The sequence below is a fragment of the Rhinopithecus roxellana genome, chromosome 16 (assembly GCF_007565055.1).
Source record: "Rhinopithecus roxellana isolate Shanxi Qingling chromosome 16, ASM756505v1, whole genome shotgun sequence".
Classification (NCBI taxonomy): Eukaryota; Metazoa; Chordata; class Mammalia; order Primates; family Cercopithecidae; genus Rhinopithecus; species Rhinopithecus roxellana.
This window is the reverse complement of record NC_044564.1, coordinates 706,908-723,548: the sequence shown is the minus strand read 5'-3', so window position 1 is coordinate 723,548 and position 16,641 is coordinate 706,908. Positions and strand designations below refer to the sequence as shown.

At 48.9% G+C, this 16,641-nt stretch overlaps 1 protein-coding gene across 1 annotated transcript in view; it reads left to right on the top strand.

Annotated features, from left to right (window-relative positions):
- Positions 1 to 16,641, top strand: part of GABBR2 (gamma-aminobutyric acid type B receptor subunit 2) — a 420,626-nt gene that overhangs the window by 325,015 nt on the left and 78,970 nt on the right. The window contains exon 12 of the mRNA XM_010357632.2: positions 10,898 to 11,005. Within this exon, the coding sequence (XP_010355934.2) occupies positions 10,898 to 11,005 (108 nt within the window). The remainder of the gene's footprint in view (positions 1 to 10,897; positions 11,006 to 16,641) is intronic.

Here is a 16,641-nt window from a genome sequence, read left to right as displayed (position 1 = left end):
AAGAAGTTCCTGACATCTCGCCTTGTTCACAAGCCAAAGGCTATGAAAGCACAGGTGCTTTCTCAAGTTTGACCTGAATTCGACAACCAGGGGTTGGGGAGCAAAAACAGGGACATCCCCCACACCCAGGGCTTTTCTTTTTAATGAAGCCTGACATTCTATTCTGGGAATCACGCTCATTTGTGTGAGGGGAAGGTTGTCCTGGGAAGCCGGGGAAGGCTGGTATGAATAAATCATAAAGCGCTTTACAAATCAGCATCGGCTCTGAAGATGAGGGCCGGAAAAGATGCTAGGGCCCAGTTCTCGCCGCCCCTGAGAATTAATATATTTGCAGTCAAGGCTGTCTTAGAAGCTCTGTAAAGGGGAGGCCACACGCATGACTGTGGGGAAAAGGCATAGATTATCTACCCTGGATCGAATTGGGTCAGCACAGATATGCACATGGGTTAGGGCTGGGGCCATTTATTTACTAATTCTCAATATTGCCCAGGAAGAGGAAGTGAAAGCCCTTGAATTTAGGGCCTAAGTACCAGTCCCCGGTGGGTACAATTTGGATTGTATTCCACCTGCTATTCCAGGGTGGGCAGCTCCTGAATTTCACTTGGTGCCGTGGATTCTGTTCTTCGGACCTAGAAAGCTGCTGCCCACAAACTCCCACCAAGCAGGGAGCTGCAAGGAGAAGTAGGCCCGTATGTTGTAGTGATCACGGATCTTCCAACAACAGCCTGCATTCGACTGCCACCTCCTCCACTTACTAGCTCCTGACTGCAGCAAGTGACTTAACCTCAGTTTTCTCATCTGTAAAATGAGCGTAACAGTTTTCCCTCTGCAGGATTGCAGTGTGGGTTAAACAAGACGATTCAGACAAGCCGCCTGGAACTCAGGGAGAGTGCTACATGGAGGGATGTAGGAGGAGGGACAGGCATCACAGCTTGTCACCTTGCATCCTCGCCACAGTGTAACTTCCTGGTGTCCCACACTGGGTTCTGTAAAGAACAGGGGCAAGGTAGACCATGAGGCCCAGTTCAGACATGGTGCAGCCAAAGTCACAGTTATGTCTGCTCTGCTGCCATATACATGCTGCTTTTTTCTCCCTTTTAGATTTCAATGTAGCAGCCTAACACAGTGAGAAACCATGAACACCACCTCAGGCAGAAACCTATGGCAGTCACAAGATTAGGCCTCTCTAGGGGCTACACCTCTGCTCAGACAAGGGTGGGTGCGTGTGTGAAGTGAGTGCACACACACACACACACACACACAGTGCTACTGCTAGAGACGCAGTTTCTCTTAGTTCCCATCCCCCACTCCCTCTGACCCTTTCCAGAATCTTCCCAGCCTGTCACTACTGGTTTCTGCCAGTCTTGAGAGCAGCTCCAGCTATACCCGGTGCTGTCTCCCTGGACACTGTGTGGGTAGTGGAGTCACCATAGCAACGTGGCCCCTGTGGACATGGAGCTGTCTGCAAGGATGGTGCTGGGTGTGGGCCAGGGCCCTAGTGCCGGGGAGAAGGGATGGACCCCCGCAGCTGAGCTGACGTGGCTCTGGGATCCCAGCCCCTGTCCACCCAGACAAGGAGCCCAGCAGGTGGGGAAGAGAAAAAGCACTTGCCTTCCTTGTGGATCTGAGGCAGAAACCCCAGCTCGAGCGTGGGAAGAGCAAGAAGGGACTTTGCAGACAGGATGAGGAGGCTCCAGGTGGACCTTAGATCCCAGCGTGGGCCTCACACAGGGCTCTCAGAAGCATTCCTGGGCGTGGATTAGTCAATAGCTTCCTGTTAAGTCCCCGAGTCTGTGCCCTCAGCCCCTGCGATTCACCAAGGCCAGCTTTCAGCCGGGGGCAGCCTTTCCTTCATGACCACCTGAGAAGGCCAAGTTCACTGTCCCCACCTGAAGGAACAGAAAACTGAAGCCCTGTCACACACTGCTAGGCAGCAGGGAAGAAGTTTAAAACTAGCTCTGTTGGACCACAAAGATGACTGAGATGTTTCATTAGAAAACAATAATATTCAGATTTTTATTAGCTGGCTTATACCAGAAAAAAAAAAAAGTCAACTAAGTTATTAGGGATGTGGTAACCACTTATCCCAGCCAATATTACCAAAATTTTTGTCTCAGATTCTTTTAAATTGAGATATAATCCACATACCATAAATTTTGCCCTTTTAATGTGTACAATTCAGTGGTTTTAGTCTATTTCATTTTTGATTCCTCTCCAGAGTATACTGGAGTAGCACCAAAGAGAGAGGTTCTGCTGTGGGACTGATTGTGTTCAAATCCCAGCTGCACTACTTCCTAATGTGTGACTTTGTTTACCTTATTTAACATCTCTGAACCTTTGCTTCCTCTTCTGTAAAACGGGGATGATAGTAATAGGGTTGTGAGGATTAAATGAGATCATGTATGTAAAGCACCTAGTGCCTGCCACACAGTAAGACTTCATACATCTGAACCATTATCATTATATATGAACGAGTGATGGGACTGTCTGGATAATTGTGTTCACCTCTGGATACCATTAAGACAGACACTGATAAAGCAGAGTAAACGTGGGATGAAGAGGGCTGGGAGGCCAGGCGCAGTGGCTCATGCCTGTAATCCCAGCACTTTGGGAGACTGAGGTGGGTAGATCACGAGGTCAGGAGTTCAAGGACAGCCTGGCCAACATAGTAAAATCCCATTTCTGCTAAAAATACAAAGATTAGCCGGACATGGTGGCAGGTGCCTATAGTCCCAGCTACTCGGGAGACTGAGGCAGGAGAATCACTTGAACCCGGGAAGCAGAGGTTGCAGTGAGCCAAATTGCGCCACTGTACTCCAGCCTGGGTGACAGAGGGAGACCCTGTCTAAAAAGAATAAAAAAGAAGAGGCTGGGAAAACCAGTTGATGCTGGCTGGTTTGGTGTGGGTACCTGTGGCAACCTCTGGCTTTCTGTGGCCTTGCTCTACCAAAACTGGGGCGGGAACAGACTTGGGTCCTGCCTAAGTCAAAGCCAAGCTGGTGGCTGCCTCTGCCACCTTGAGTGCCAAAAGGGGCTTTGGGGCAGGCAGCAAGGGAGGTAAGAATGACACAGACGGGACCTCTGAGGACGCTGCAGCCATGTAGTGGTTGGAATCTGACCTAAGAAGCCAGTTCGGCCCAGGGCTGCCCTGAGGGACGCTCAGAAGAGCCTGGCTCAGCTTTAGCTCCTCCCAGCTGCCTCTACTTGCTGACCACCCCAACTCTTTTATCTATTTTTCCACTAAAAAATATATGTATATTATAAGCGTGGCACTCAGTGAATTTTCACAAACTGAACTCAACTGTGAATCCAGGATCCATATCAAGGAGCAGGGCCTTACCAGCATCCCAGAGGCCCTCCCTGTCTCCTTCCAGTTCCTATCTATCCCAACCCTCCTTCCCCTGCCAAGGGTGGCCCCCATCCCAGCTCCTGCTTGCACAGACAGTGCTACTCAGTGCGCACTGAGCCACCTGGGGGTCCGGACGGAATGCAGCAGGTCTAGAAGGGGGCCTGTACATTCCTGACACACTCTCAGGGGATGCTGATGCCACATCCCCAGACCATACTTGGAAGAGCAGGGATAAGATTAGTACCTGACGCTTTATTTTTGTGTTTGTCTCTTGGAGACTGGTTGTGTAAAATAAATGGAAGCACCAGAAGCCTGGTCTCCTGGGGCCCAGCTGTGGGAGGGAAGGAGCTCCTGGGGTAGAAGACACCGAGTGTGGCCCCCACCCTCGAACCTTGGGAAGCAGGGCGGTTCTGTCACGGCTGGCAGGGGGGGAGGTTGAGTCCAGAAGCACCCCTTCAGCCCCTTCACCCTGCTCAGATGGGTGGCAGCTGGGCAGGGATGGGACAGGAGAGGCCTAGACACTGGACTGGGGAGTGTGATGTCCTCTTCCTGCCCTCCTAGAGGTACTGGAATTTTCTAACTCTAACTAGAAAGGTAAAGGCTGCCTAGGAACACCACTTGGCCTCCCAGTAAATTCAAGTCTGGCAGGAATTAATGAAACATTTTTAGTGAAAAGGCCATAAATCTGTGGGGGGTTTTTTTGTTGTTGTTGCGTGGGGATTTCTTTTTGAGGCAGTTGAGAAGGAAAGCAATGTAATAACGTGGGTTTGGGGCTGTTTCTGCAGGTGGGCTCTCATGGCTGTCCATGGTAATGTGCTCTGTGATTTCAGAAGGCAGCAGGAAGGCTGGGCCAGGAGATACCCACAGGGTTTGGTGGTGGCCTTGCCTGGCAGGTCCAGACCAGCTCGGGGAGAGGGCCCAGGGACTGGCTGTCACAGGGCCTGATTGGGCCAGCTGGAGTCCTGGATGGGGTACAGATGCCTGCTTGATGACAGTGGCCTCCCTACCCCCAACTGCCTTCCAGAGGAGGGGGCTGAGTGGGGAACCAGGGACTCCCCAGACTCCTGAGTCAATACGTAGATGATGGTCTCCCTTCCAGACAGCCTACATGTAGGCCACTCCAACCTGTGGCTCTGCTCAGCACTCTTGTTCCCACAATTCATTCATTCATATGATAACATTCCCAGGCACGTACTAGGCACAGATCATGGTCCTTGGGGAGCTGGCAGTGTAGATTGAAAACCTAAGTAAACAAACAGTTCCCATTTACTATGTTGTGTACACTGGCAGAGACAGGCCTAGGGGAGTGGGTAAGGCCCAGAAGCAAGGGACAAATCAGGGAAGACTTAAAATAAGGGACCCCTCTGAGTGAGCTCCAGTTATTTCTGGAAGTCCTAAACGATACACCATACGTGCCCACAGAATTCTCAGCAGCTGCAATCACATGATGTGGTCACTCAGTCCTTCCTCTCTGACCCTGATGCCCACTCGTCCATGTCTTCTGTCCATAGAGCTGCATGAAGGCACATAGCAGCCCCCTCCCCACCACGCCCCACCCCTGCCTGCCACCACCCATCTGAGAATGCTGCTCTTCCAAAACCTCCCCAACCTCCAGTCCTGAGGCACCTTCTGGGGTTGTGGGGGAACAGGAAGAAAGGCCTCTTCCTCATTCTGCACTGTTCTGTGACCCAGGCCAAGGCTGCTAAGGGCAGTGTGCACTTTCTGCACTACACAAGGGTGTTGGCATCAGGGGCAGGAGCTGAATTTTGGCCTGTGATCTGCTCTTTGAGCCAAGTTCTCGGAGTCTATTGGCTTCAAGGACCTTGAGGAGTAGAGTCATTCAGAAAGGGCCCAGAGGGGATGCCTTTCAGAAATTTCTCCTCCCAGAGGGGGAACCTCTCTCTGATTTGCCCCCAAGGCTCCTAAGATGCCCCCTAGGCCCTGACTTGGGTTCCAAAGTGCTCCTGCAGGTCCCGAGTCACCTTTGTCCCCTGCACCATTCCCCCAGAAAGGCTCTGCTATACTCTAAACTCCAGAGAAGATTTTCTGTACAGGTCTTACCCAAAAGACCCTGAGCAAGATGGGGTTTTTTAGAGCTGTTTCTAGAAGCTGCTCTTCAAAGTCTTATACTTCAGGATTTATCTGTCGCCCCTGCCCCAGAAGACAAGACGGGTCCTGGAGACCTCAGGCCTCTCACTTCCCCCACCTCATACCTCACAGTGGTCTGGGTCTTGCTTTGGGGCACTCTGGGAGTTTCTTCCCTCCTCCTCCCTATTGATCACCTGGAATGAGCAGTCAGAATGAAATAAAAGGCCCTTGAAGAACCTTTTGGACAGCAGGAGAGTGACTTGCCCTTGTGTCCAGTCAGCCACCAGAGCTTGCGCCTCCCTCTGACTTGTTGGCCTGAAGCCCACATGAATCTGTGGCAACAAGGAGACCCGGAGCACAGCGTCCCGTCCCCCCGTCCATCACCTGTCAGAGCAGGCCTGCCAGCAGAGGTTGTGTGTCCATTTTCATGCTGATCCCCAGAAGGGCATTGAAAGCCCTTCACCCGGCCAGGCATGCTTCGTGAAATCAATGGAGCAAGCGGCTGAGCAGAATTGTTCTGGGCATAGATGCTTCCTTCCGTTTGGAGATGTGCTCTCATTTCTTTTTCCTTTTTCATAGCTGAGACGGAGATGGGCGCTGCCTGCCGAAAGTTTGTCTTCCCCCATGGATGTATTATGTTCAAGGCAGTTTGCAGAGTGGGCTGAGTACTTGATGGCTAAGGGGAGAAAAAAAGATGTTAAATCAGAAAAATAAACACATGTAAGACTTTAGGAGAAAAAGTGACGTAGCTGGTTGGTGTTGATGAATCAGTAGAGACTTGTATTGGTGGTAACATATTGGAAAACAGAATCATTAGAACCCTTCAGATGAAACCTTCTAGTTTATTCGGCATCATAGAGCCACGTAGAAGGGAGGCACCTGGATGTCATTAAATGAAACCTCCCTCAGTGCAGGAAATGCCCCTGCAGCATTCTGATGGAGGGGGAGAAGCGGGGCGGGGGGGGGGGGGTCTTCCAAGCTTTGCTTGAATATGTGGAGTGATGGGGAGCTCACTACCTGCCAGACAGCATGTAGAAGGGACAGCTGAGGCCATGAGCTCAGCCTCTTTTGCTATCAAATGCTCCAGTTCTCTCTGTGGTCTTCCTTTATTTTGCTTGCTTGGGCTCAACTTGCACATCTGTGGTGACAAAGGGTTTACAACCTCTTAAACTGGCCCATCCAGCCTGATTGTCTTCTCTTGGCTCCAGAGATTTAAAGGTGGGCACAGCAGGCCCTGCCTCCCAGTAGCTTCATCTAGTGGGAGAGGCAGACAGGTGATCAGATAGATGTCATCTCTGTGTGACCAGCAGAGCAGAAACATGCTTGAAGGCAGAAGTCGTGAGGAGGAAGTGGTCAGGACCTCCCTGCAAGGTCTCAGTAGGCTTCTCAGAGGAAGTGGCTCATAAGCTTGGATTTCAGAGGATGCATGAGAAGTTGTGAAGAACATTGAACAAGGAATGGCATTTTGGTGGAGGAAACAGCACGTGTCAGACCTGGCAGCATGAACCAGTGTGATGTGAGGGGAAAGACTGAGCAGTGCAGGATGGCTTGAGGAATATCAGAAGAGGTAGGGTGGAGGGGGCTGCACCCTGCCTGCTAAGAATTTGGAGTTTAACCTGAGGGGTCTGTGGGGCAGCAATGGGTTTAAATCCCAGAAGCTTAAGCTGGACTAACACTTAATACAGGGACTGACTGTGGAGCCCTGGCAGTAGGTGTCTGGTGGTTGTAGGCAGGAACGCTCCCAAAGACAAGGTGGTTAGTCAGTTCTCTACACCAGACAGCAATGGGATGCAGCATTGAGAGTCTCCAAGACAACCCCCAAGTTCAGTGATTCACTAGGACTCTCAGGGCTCAGCGTGCAGTCATACTCGCAGCTATGACTTATTACACTGAAAGAATACACAGCAATATCAGCAAAGGAAAAGGCACATGGGGAGGTGAAGTACAGGGGAAACCAGGTGCCAGCTTCTGATAGCCCTATCATGGCAGAGGTGCACATGACACGCTTACTTCCCCCAGCAATGAGTAGCGACCACATATGTGAAATGCTGCCCAGGGAAGCACATTAGAGATGCCATGCCCAGGGATTTTAGTTGGGGGATGGATATGTTGACACCGTCTGCCTACTACATAACAAAATTCCAGACTCGCAGAAGGAAGGCAGTGTTCAGCATAAACCATGTTGTTTGCACAACCCGTTTAGGCACAGTGAGCTGCTCTTATCATTGAGGAGATGGTGGGAACCATCCAGAATCCAAGCTCTCAGATACCAGCTAAGGACCAACCTTCAAATCAGACCTTCCTAAAGACAACGGTCTTAGGCCTGCTATGTTAACTTTTTTCTGCTCAGGCATCCTCAGCTATTCTTTGCTTTTAGTTTATGGCAACATATTGCAATTTCCAGATGCCAGGTTAAATTTATATTATTGAGTTTTAACTAACGACCAATTAGATGGTTGAGTCTTAATGAATTTAGCCCTCACAAAATAGACAAGTGGCCTGGAAATGATTGTTTCAAAGAAAACATAAGTTAAAGCAAATATTAAGAATGCTTAGGCCGGGCGCGGTGGCTCAAGCCTGTAATCCCAGCACTTTGGGAGGCCAAGACGGGCGGATCACGAGGTCAGGAGATCGAGACCATCCTGGCTAACACGGTGAAACCCCGTCTCTACTAAAAAATACAAAAAACTAGCCGGGCGAGGTGGCCGGCACCTGTAGTCCCAGCTACTCGTGAGGCTGAGGCAGGAGAATGGCGTGAACCCGGGAGGCGGAGCTTGCAGTGAGCAGAGATCCGGCCACCGCACTCCAGCCTGGGTGACAGAGCGAGACTCCGTCTCAAAAAAAACAAACAAACAAAAAAAGAATGCTTAGCACAGTAAGGCCAGATGCAATGGCTCTTGCCTATACTCCCAACACTTTGGGAGGCTGAGGCAAGAAGATCACTTGAGTTCATGAGTTCAAGGCCAGCCTGGGCAATATAGCAAGATTTTATCTGTACTAAAAATCAAAAGTTAGCCAGGCATGGTGGTGCATGCCTGCAGTCCCAGCTACTCAGGAGACTGGGGTAGGAGGATTATTTGAGCTCCACAGATGGAGGCTGCAGTGAGTTGTGATTGTACCACTGTACTCCAGCCTGAGTGACAGAGTGAGATCTCATCTCAAAAAAAAAAAAAAAAAAAAAAAAAAAATGCTTAGCACACTGGAGTAAAACATCTCCTCAAAACAGATCTTTGTCAGCCACAGGATGAGGTAAAAATGATGATATTACTTCATCTTTGTCCTTTTTAAAATGCCTATGGTCTGTATATGGTAATTTGTAAAATTAAACATGTTCAAGAGAACGTTATCAAACATGCTGTAGACCATTGGTCTTAACAGTCGTGTCAATAAATTAGCTTTACAAGTGTGTTGAGGTCCCCGAAGGGTGTTACACGTTGGTCAGCTACCCCCTCTGGGTGTGTCCTGGTCCTTTGACATCTGGCTCCTAGGTGTAAATGAACCTGATTTGAGTTGAGGAGACTCCATCTGAGGAGGAGGCAGCAGCAGGATGTCGGGGAGAGAGGCCTGGACCAGGACGAAGCATCGAGTTCCAGGCTCAGCTCTGGAGCTGTGTGGCATGGTTAAGGGAAATATCTTAAATGCGCTGGGCCTCAGTTTCTTCACCTGTTAAGGGATTTCCTCGCTTAACTGACACCTCCAAAAAATCACCTTGGTGTTTGTTGTTTTAGTTGTTGTTTGTTTTTATTATTATATACTTTGCCTCCGGCCTAATAATACTTGTTGAAGATGAACAAATGAACAAACTAATGAATGAGTGACCCAGCAAACTAATGAGCGAGTGAATGAATGAATGAATAAGATGAACTGTCAAGCCCCATGCATCTCTGACAGATGACAAACGTATTTTCTGGTCACTGAATATGCTCAGGTCTAAATTCTCTATCTTTGGCTCTTTCCCCCTCCCTGTTTTGTATACTTTTCTCATATCCTTTTATGATCATCTGGTTAATAATGTGGCCATTCTACATTGTTTCTAAAGCACTGTGGTTCATTTTTACCCGTCTGATTTCTCCTTGTTTGTGAAATTTTCAGAAAAAGAAAATAGAAGGCTCAGTGCCCACCTGTGCCCTCGCAGCATTCATGCTTCACAGGCCTGTGTTTCCGAGCAAGTGCTGTGATACTGTTGTCCTTCCCTTGATTTAGTGGGTTGGCCTTGCAGTCTAAAAATAGTTCCTATTTTTACAAATAAAATGGAAATGCAAAATGTTCTGTCTCTGAAAACCCGGAGAGTCAAGTTGCCGGAAAGGCAGGAGCAGAATGAATCCGTAAGGGGAATGGGCTGGGAACATTTCTTGGAAACTTCCTGCTTGTGCTGGTGGCAGCCAGCCCTGAACTAGAAGGGGCTTGGGGAAGCCAAGCAAAGCTGCTGTGCTCAGTTCCTCTGGATGCAGAGAGCCTGAGCTGTCTACTGCAGCCTGGCTGCCTCTCTTTTCCCCTACCACATCCACCTTTCTGCCTTGTGTTCAGCCAAGGCAGGTTGGAGCCCTTCAAAGGAAACTAAGCTCAACAGAGCTGAGGGAAAGCAAAGACCCAAGCTCAGAGCTGCAGCTCATGGGGCACGTGGCTTTTCTGTCCCAGTGAGTGGGAGGCCCCAGAACTCAGTGGTGCACAGCTCAGGGCTGGACCATGATGTGGGGCCCCCACCTGGAGATGTGCAAGTCTCCTGGGTATTAGAGGGTGTCCAGTCTAAATGGTGAGGGTTGGGGGTTCTGGGAGTGATGCAGTACAGGTGAAGGTGGGCGTCCTGGAGGCCCCTAAAACCTAACAGATGGTGGCCAGTCTGTTCCAGCCCTAAGGGATCCAAGTTGTAGGCTCATGTCAGGGCCGGCTGTTCCCATTAGCCACCAACCCAGGGCTAGGTGTCAGGGCACACCTTGGTCCTGAGGAATAGGTAAGAGCCAGACAGGGCCTCAGTCCTGAGCAGGGACCAAGGTCTAAGTGTGAGCTCAGTGGCCAGGCTGGCCTGTGCTGACTAACTGGCCTTCCAAAGTCACACTGGACAGTAGTAGCCACATGGCCTGACCATGTGGGGAGAGGGCTGGGCAACAGGAAGAAGGAAGGGAGGAGGGGAAGTGAAGGCCAGAGGGCTGGACCATCACCTTTTGGTGGTACCTCAGCTGTCTGTGGCTCTCTCTCTGCCTGCCTCTCTCTAGGCCCATCTAAGGGAGGATTTGAATCTTGCACTTCTGTGTGCCCAGTGCCCCTGGTCTGGTAGGCGACTGATAGAACTAAATGCCTATTGAGTGGAAATTTGATTGAAAGATGCCAGTGAAACTCAACGATATGTAGAGGGGAGTATTTTTCCCCGTCGTGAAAAGTCCCCCTGCAGGGTGGTCTCATACCTGATGAAGTCCGTCTACCTAAGGAAGGTCAATGCCTCTGTTTTCTCATGGCTTCTAGGTCAGGACCTGGATTCTCACCGTGGGCTACACAACTGCTTTTGGGGCCATGTTTGCAAAGACTTGGAGAGTCCACGCCATCTTCAAAAATGTGAAAATGAAGAAGAAGGTAATCACTCTCCTTCTGTTTCAGGGTATTAGCAGTGTTCACTCAGCATTTATCTAGCAAGTATATACTATATTCCAGGCACTGAGCTATTTGCTGGGGATCCAAGCTAAACACAGTCCCTACCTCCTGCTCCCTTCAGCCTACTGGGGAAATCGGACAGTTAACAAAGCGTTTATAACACACGGTTATCAGGGCTGGCTGGGGACGTGTGGGGAGTGATGGGGTACAAAACACTCAAGGGAGGCTTCATGGAGGAAGTGCCACCTATGCTGGGGCCTGGAGGGTGAGTGGGAGTTAGCCAAGCAAAGGGCATAGAGATGCTGGGGACCTTGTCAAAGGAACCATCCATGGCATCCTGGGGATAGGAGGAGGGTGGTCAGGAGCTGAGAGAGGCTTGATATGGCCAGGGCTAGAGCTCGTGGGGACAGGGTACAGGGAGAGGCTGGAAGGGAAGGGTGGAGCCACATTAAGGAATCTGCACTTTAACTTATGGGCAATAGGGAGCTCTTAAAAGAGAGGAGTGAAACAGGGCTGGTACTGGATTTAATGATTCCGTTTTCAAAGAGGCCCTTGTAGGACAGGAGCTCAGCCTTCACACCGTGGACTGCATTCGCCACCCGTGAGGTTTGGTATAGCCATGATGTTGCCGACCTTGACTCTTAGTCATAGAGAAACTTTGTCCACCACTGTCCTTTTTAACTCTTGCAGTGGTATTGGATCTCCCCTTTCTTCTGGATAAAATTTGTGGCAAGTCTTATGATTTTGAAAGTCCTCTGGTCAGTAACTGTTATAATATGTAGAGTCTTTCATTATATTCAAAACTTCAAACAGTATTCATTGGCACAACTTCTCCCTCTCCCAGCTCAGGCCTGCAGCAGGCCAGCCACCTGCCTTGGGAAAAGGGGTATAGGCTGGCTGCTTCTCTCTTTGGCCAGCCTGCATTCTTTCCCCATCATCCCATCCACCCAGGTGTCCAACCCCTCTGGAGTTGGAATTAGGAGTGGTGGAAGGGGCAGGAAATACCTTACTTGCTTGGAGCTGGCATTGGGCTTACTGGGCCTGGTGAGGATTGCAGCGGGCCCTTTAGACTCCTGCGGTGCTTTTCTGGGTCCCTCATTACTGGGACTTTCTCTCCTGCCGTGCTCTTGATGCAGATGAAATGCTCCCCCAATTGGCTATTTGTGGCTTCTTGCCCTGCTCCTGAGCATCCTTCAGTTCTCCACCCTGGGGTCACCTCACCCCTCCAGCTAGTCCTGGACAGGGCCACACAAGCTCTTCCTCACCCATGGCCCACATCTGGGGCGCAGAAAGCACTCCTGCACCCTTTGCACCTACAAACCTAAGGACTGAAGGCTGATGTCACTGTAGCAGCTGCCTCTCTTTTGTTCCATCCTCAGAGCAGCTGGCCAGTCCATCATCCCCCATTAGATTTCTCAAGCAGGAGTCAGACACCAGTCCACAGGGTCCCCCAGGCTGCAGAGACTCCTATCAAGCCACCCAGTGATCTTTTCACTGGAAACCAAGGCCTCTTTCTTGATTTGAGGTCATGGAGGAAGCGTTGCCTCCCAGTCCACCCATTTCTGTCACCAGGGGAGGGGTCTCATAGTACCGTGATACCTCTTACCAAAAAGCCTCTTCTCAATTCAGTCCCCCACCCATCACACCCTAGCCCCCTGCACACACTCTTCAAATCCTGATGTGGGCATCACCTGTTTACTGACACTTCCTCTGCAGATCCTCACTGTAGGCTCATCCCAGTGGAACATGGAGCCTGTTCCAGTTTTTCATCCAATCCTGCATTTTGCTCCCTGGTTACCTGGCGCCAGTGGTGGACAGCAACCCAGCCGGAGCAGTGAGGCCAACAGGCAAAACAGAAGCCTGGAGTTCTAGTCTCTGCTCCACTGCTGATCTGCCGTGTTCCTTAGACAAAGCTCTTAATCTTTCAGGACCTCTGTGTCCTCATCTGTAGAATGGGGATACATTGATGTAGTATTGTCCCCTTAGCTGTGATTCTGTGGGCTCCTGCCTGGTGTCCTGGTGATACCTCTCCCTCCTCAGGCCCCCCACCCACCTCTTCACTGCCAAGGTCCTTCTTCAGGACTGCAGCCCCCTGTCCTCTCCAGATGAGGTGGAGGTATATTCTGTTCTCTGCCCCCTGCTCCACACCCAAACCACCTTAGGAAATCCACAGGCTGCATTTAGAGTGGAGAAAGAGCCTGCTCTGCCGCCCTGTCCCTGTGCTCGCCTGGAGAGGCCCTGCGTCTCTGGGCCCCGGCAGCATTTATGACAACTCTCCATGAGATGAGAGGCCTGGCCACCCCAGTGTTTCTCAGCTCTGGCTGCACACTGCAGTCCCACAGGACCTTTTGAAAACTACAAGAAGTCATCCAGCCCAGGCCAGTTGAAACGAGGGCTCTGGGGCGGGAGCTGAGCATCAGTAGTGTTTCAGCTTTCCCTGCTGATGTTAATAGACTGCCGAAGTTGAGGACCTGTGGTCTCAGTCAGGTCTTCTGAGTGTGGCTGGCCTGCAAGCTGTTAGAAATGCAAATTCCTGGGCCCCTGACCCTAATGAACCGGAATCCTTGGGAGGAGCCCAGGAGCCTGTGCTTTCCCCATCCCCGGCCAAAGCAAGTCAAGGCTAGAGAGCCACTGGCCTAGGTGACTTCTGGCGCCTCTCCTGCTCTGCGGCTCTGGTTTAAGAGCTGCTCTGCCATTGATGACAACTCCATCCTGGTTTGGAAGAAGCACAGTGCTGGTTCCTTTGTGCTAATATGTGATTCATCCCTATGGTCATCTGTGGTAAGGAACCTGCCTTTATGCTCTCTAACGTGACTGCCAAGCAACAACACGCCAACTGTCTGGCAACAATCGACAAAACATATCAGGGAAAATGGCAGGAGTTCAGTTGTCTGGAAGCTCCCTGTGGGGCGGTGATGTGGTGTCGTCACCAGAGGCCACGAGCTTTGCTCACTTCCTCCTGCACTGCCTGAGCCAGGGCACACTTGATCCCCCCTGAGGGTCTGGGCCAACTCTGAGAGCTTGGGCTTGCAGTGGGTCCAGGCATCCAGGGAGGGGGCTTATCTGAGAGACAAGCCCCCCCCCACACACACTTTTTAAACTTTTTTAACTTTCTTTACTTTTTTTTTTTTTAACTTTTTAAAACTTTTTTTCTACTTTTGTTTTTAAGGATAATGATGTCAGAGACAGTGGGGTTTAAAACAGTTCCTTAAAGGGTATGAGGTTAGAGGACTAGAAGGTGACAGAGGTTGGACATCAAAGGATGGTAATTGTGTCACCAAGCATCTAGAGGAAGATGATTGTGATGGTGAGGAGGGCCTCAGGACCAGAGGGGGAAATGACATCAAGGGTGGTGAGGGTGACATCAGGAACAGAAAGGGAAATGAGAGCAATAAGGTTCATGCACAGAGGGGATCAGGGCCACCTCTATTGAGTTAATGACACTGAACTCTCCACTTAAAAATGGTTAGTTAGGGGCAACCCACTCGGGTCCCCTTCCACACTGTGGAAACTTTGTTCTTTTGCTCTTTGCAATAAATCTTGCTCCTACTCAAAAAAAAAAAAAAAAAAGAAAAGAAAAGAAAAGAAAAAAAAAAAGGTTAGTTAAAATGGTAAAGTTTATGTGCATTTTACCACAATAAAAACAAAACTATAACAATAAAAACCAACTTGGTTATGTATAAAACTGAAACTGTGAAGAAGATCCCAATTTTGAACTACACCTGTCACAACCCTTTCAGAACAATCTGGTTCCATGATTGAGTTTGTGGTTTGGGTAAGATATAAATTTCTCTTCTCTACCCTACCCTCCTGTAATTTGGTTGGCAAATACTTAACCACAGCACCACAAACCAGCTCCTGGAATAACTAAAAAGCCCAGAGTGACCCCAAAGAGTTTCTCACACTGGAATAAAGTACTTATCCAGCCTTCATCATTTTCACAACAAAATTAGTACCAAATCTTGTACTGAGAGCCTTTGGCAGTTCATATTGTTCATTTGTATTGTGCAACCATTATCACCATCCATCTCCAAACCTTTCCATCTTCCCAAACTGAAACTCCATACCCGTTCTACATTAACTCCCTCTTCTCCCCACAGCCATGGCCACCACAATTCTTTCTATGAATTTGACTCCTCTAGGAACCTCATATAAGTTAAATCATACAATATTTGTCCTTTGGTGACTGACTTATTTTGTTTCTTTTAAAGAAGTTTGGGCTTTTTTTAGTGGCCCCCTTAATTTTTTTTTAACTGACATATATACTAGATTTATATAAATTTGCAAATGCAATCACATGCTTTTTTCAATGCAGTTTTTTTATCCTTTTCTTCTTTGCATAGCTCCCACCCCTCCTCCCTCCATCCATGATGGCTTGCCTTCCCCAAACGTACATATACAAACTTCATCCCATATGCCCCATATGTCCACATTTTTGAAAGCATTGAAGGAAAAGAAGCCTATGAAAGGCTATTAAACACGTGGTGACTTAACGCTTCCAAATTTCATATTTTTACAGCATGTTACTTTTTTTCTAAAGACCAATTGTGAAATCTTTTTAAATTGAGAAGGTTTATTACAGTCTTTATTTTGCCTCATATTAGGACCAAATGGAAGCGTTGAGACAAGAGTAGAAATTTCGAGATGACACCTTCTGTTCTGGGGGAAGATGTTTTTTGAGGACAATGGAAGTTTACTACAAATATGACTGGATTCTGTTGCAGACAATAACATGAGTGGGAAAAGCATCTGAGGATAAACCCTCAGACTTTCCTCTGGGCTCAACTTAAGGAAAATGCTGAGGGCTTTTAGTAGCTATCCTGAAGCATCTGCCATCTAAAGATGACTGGAGAGCTGAGCCCCAGGGGCACCATCCATGCTGTATTCCCCCTGAATGGTGTTCCCTGAAGAAATGAGTTGGCCCCAGTAGAAGGCCAGTCTGAATAGGTCAGAAAATCTTAAGTTTTTTGAAAAAATAAAGAAATGCCCTTTTCTCTTAACCAAGCATCAGCCAAGTTTTTCTGCAAAGAGCCAAAATAGTCAATAGGTAAGAATTTGCAGGCTCTTCTGTCATGATTGCAGCTACTCAACTTTGCTTTTATAGAATGAAAGCAACCATAGACAAATACGCAAATGACATTCATTTAAATAGTATGATAAAGGTGTAAATTTCTCTTCTCTACCTTACCCTCCTTGTAATTGAGGGTACGTTCATTTAAATGAGCATGGCTGTGTTCCCATAAAACTTTATTTACAAAAACAGATGGTGAGCCAAATCAATAGTTTGCTAATCCCTGCTCTAAACAACTCAGAAGTCACATTTAGTAAAAATCGCTGGATCTGTTGAACAGTTATTGTAAGCCAGGCTCTCGTAATCTAGTGTGGCACGTGCAAATATTATCCCCATGTTCTAGATGAGGAAACTGGTTCAGAGTGGGAAGGGAATTACCCAAGATCACACAACTAGTTAGTTCATTTCCAACTTAGATCTGATTCCAGAACCAGGTGCTTAATCATTACTGGGTGCTCATCTGCCTTTGCTGTCATCTGCCACTAAGTACCTCCTACCCCCAGAGAGAGGACTGCATGTGATAGCATCAGTGAGCACTGACATAACC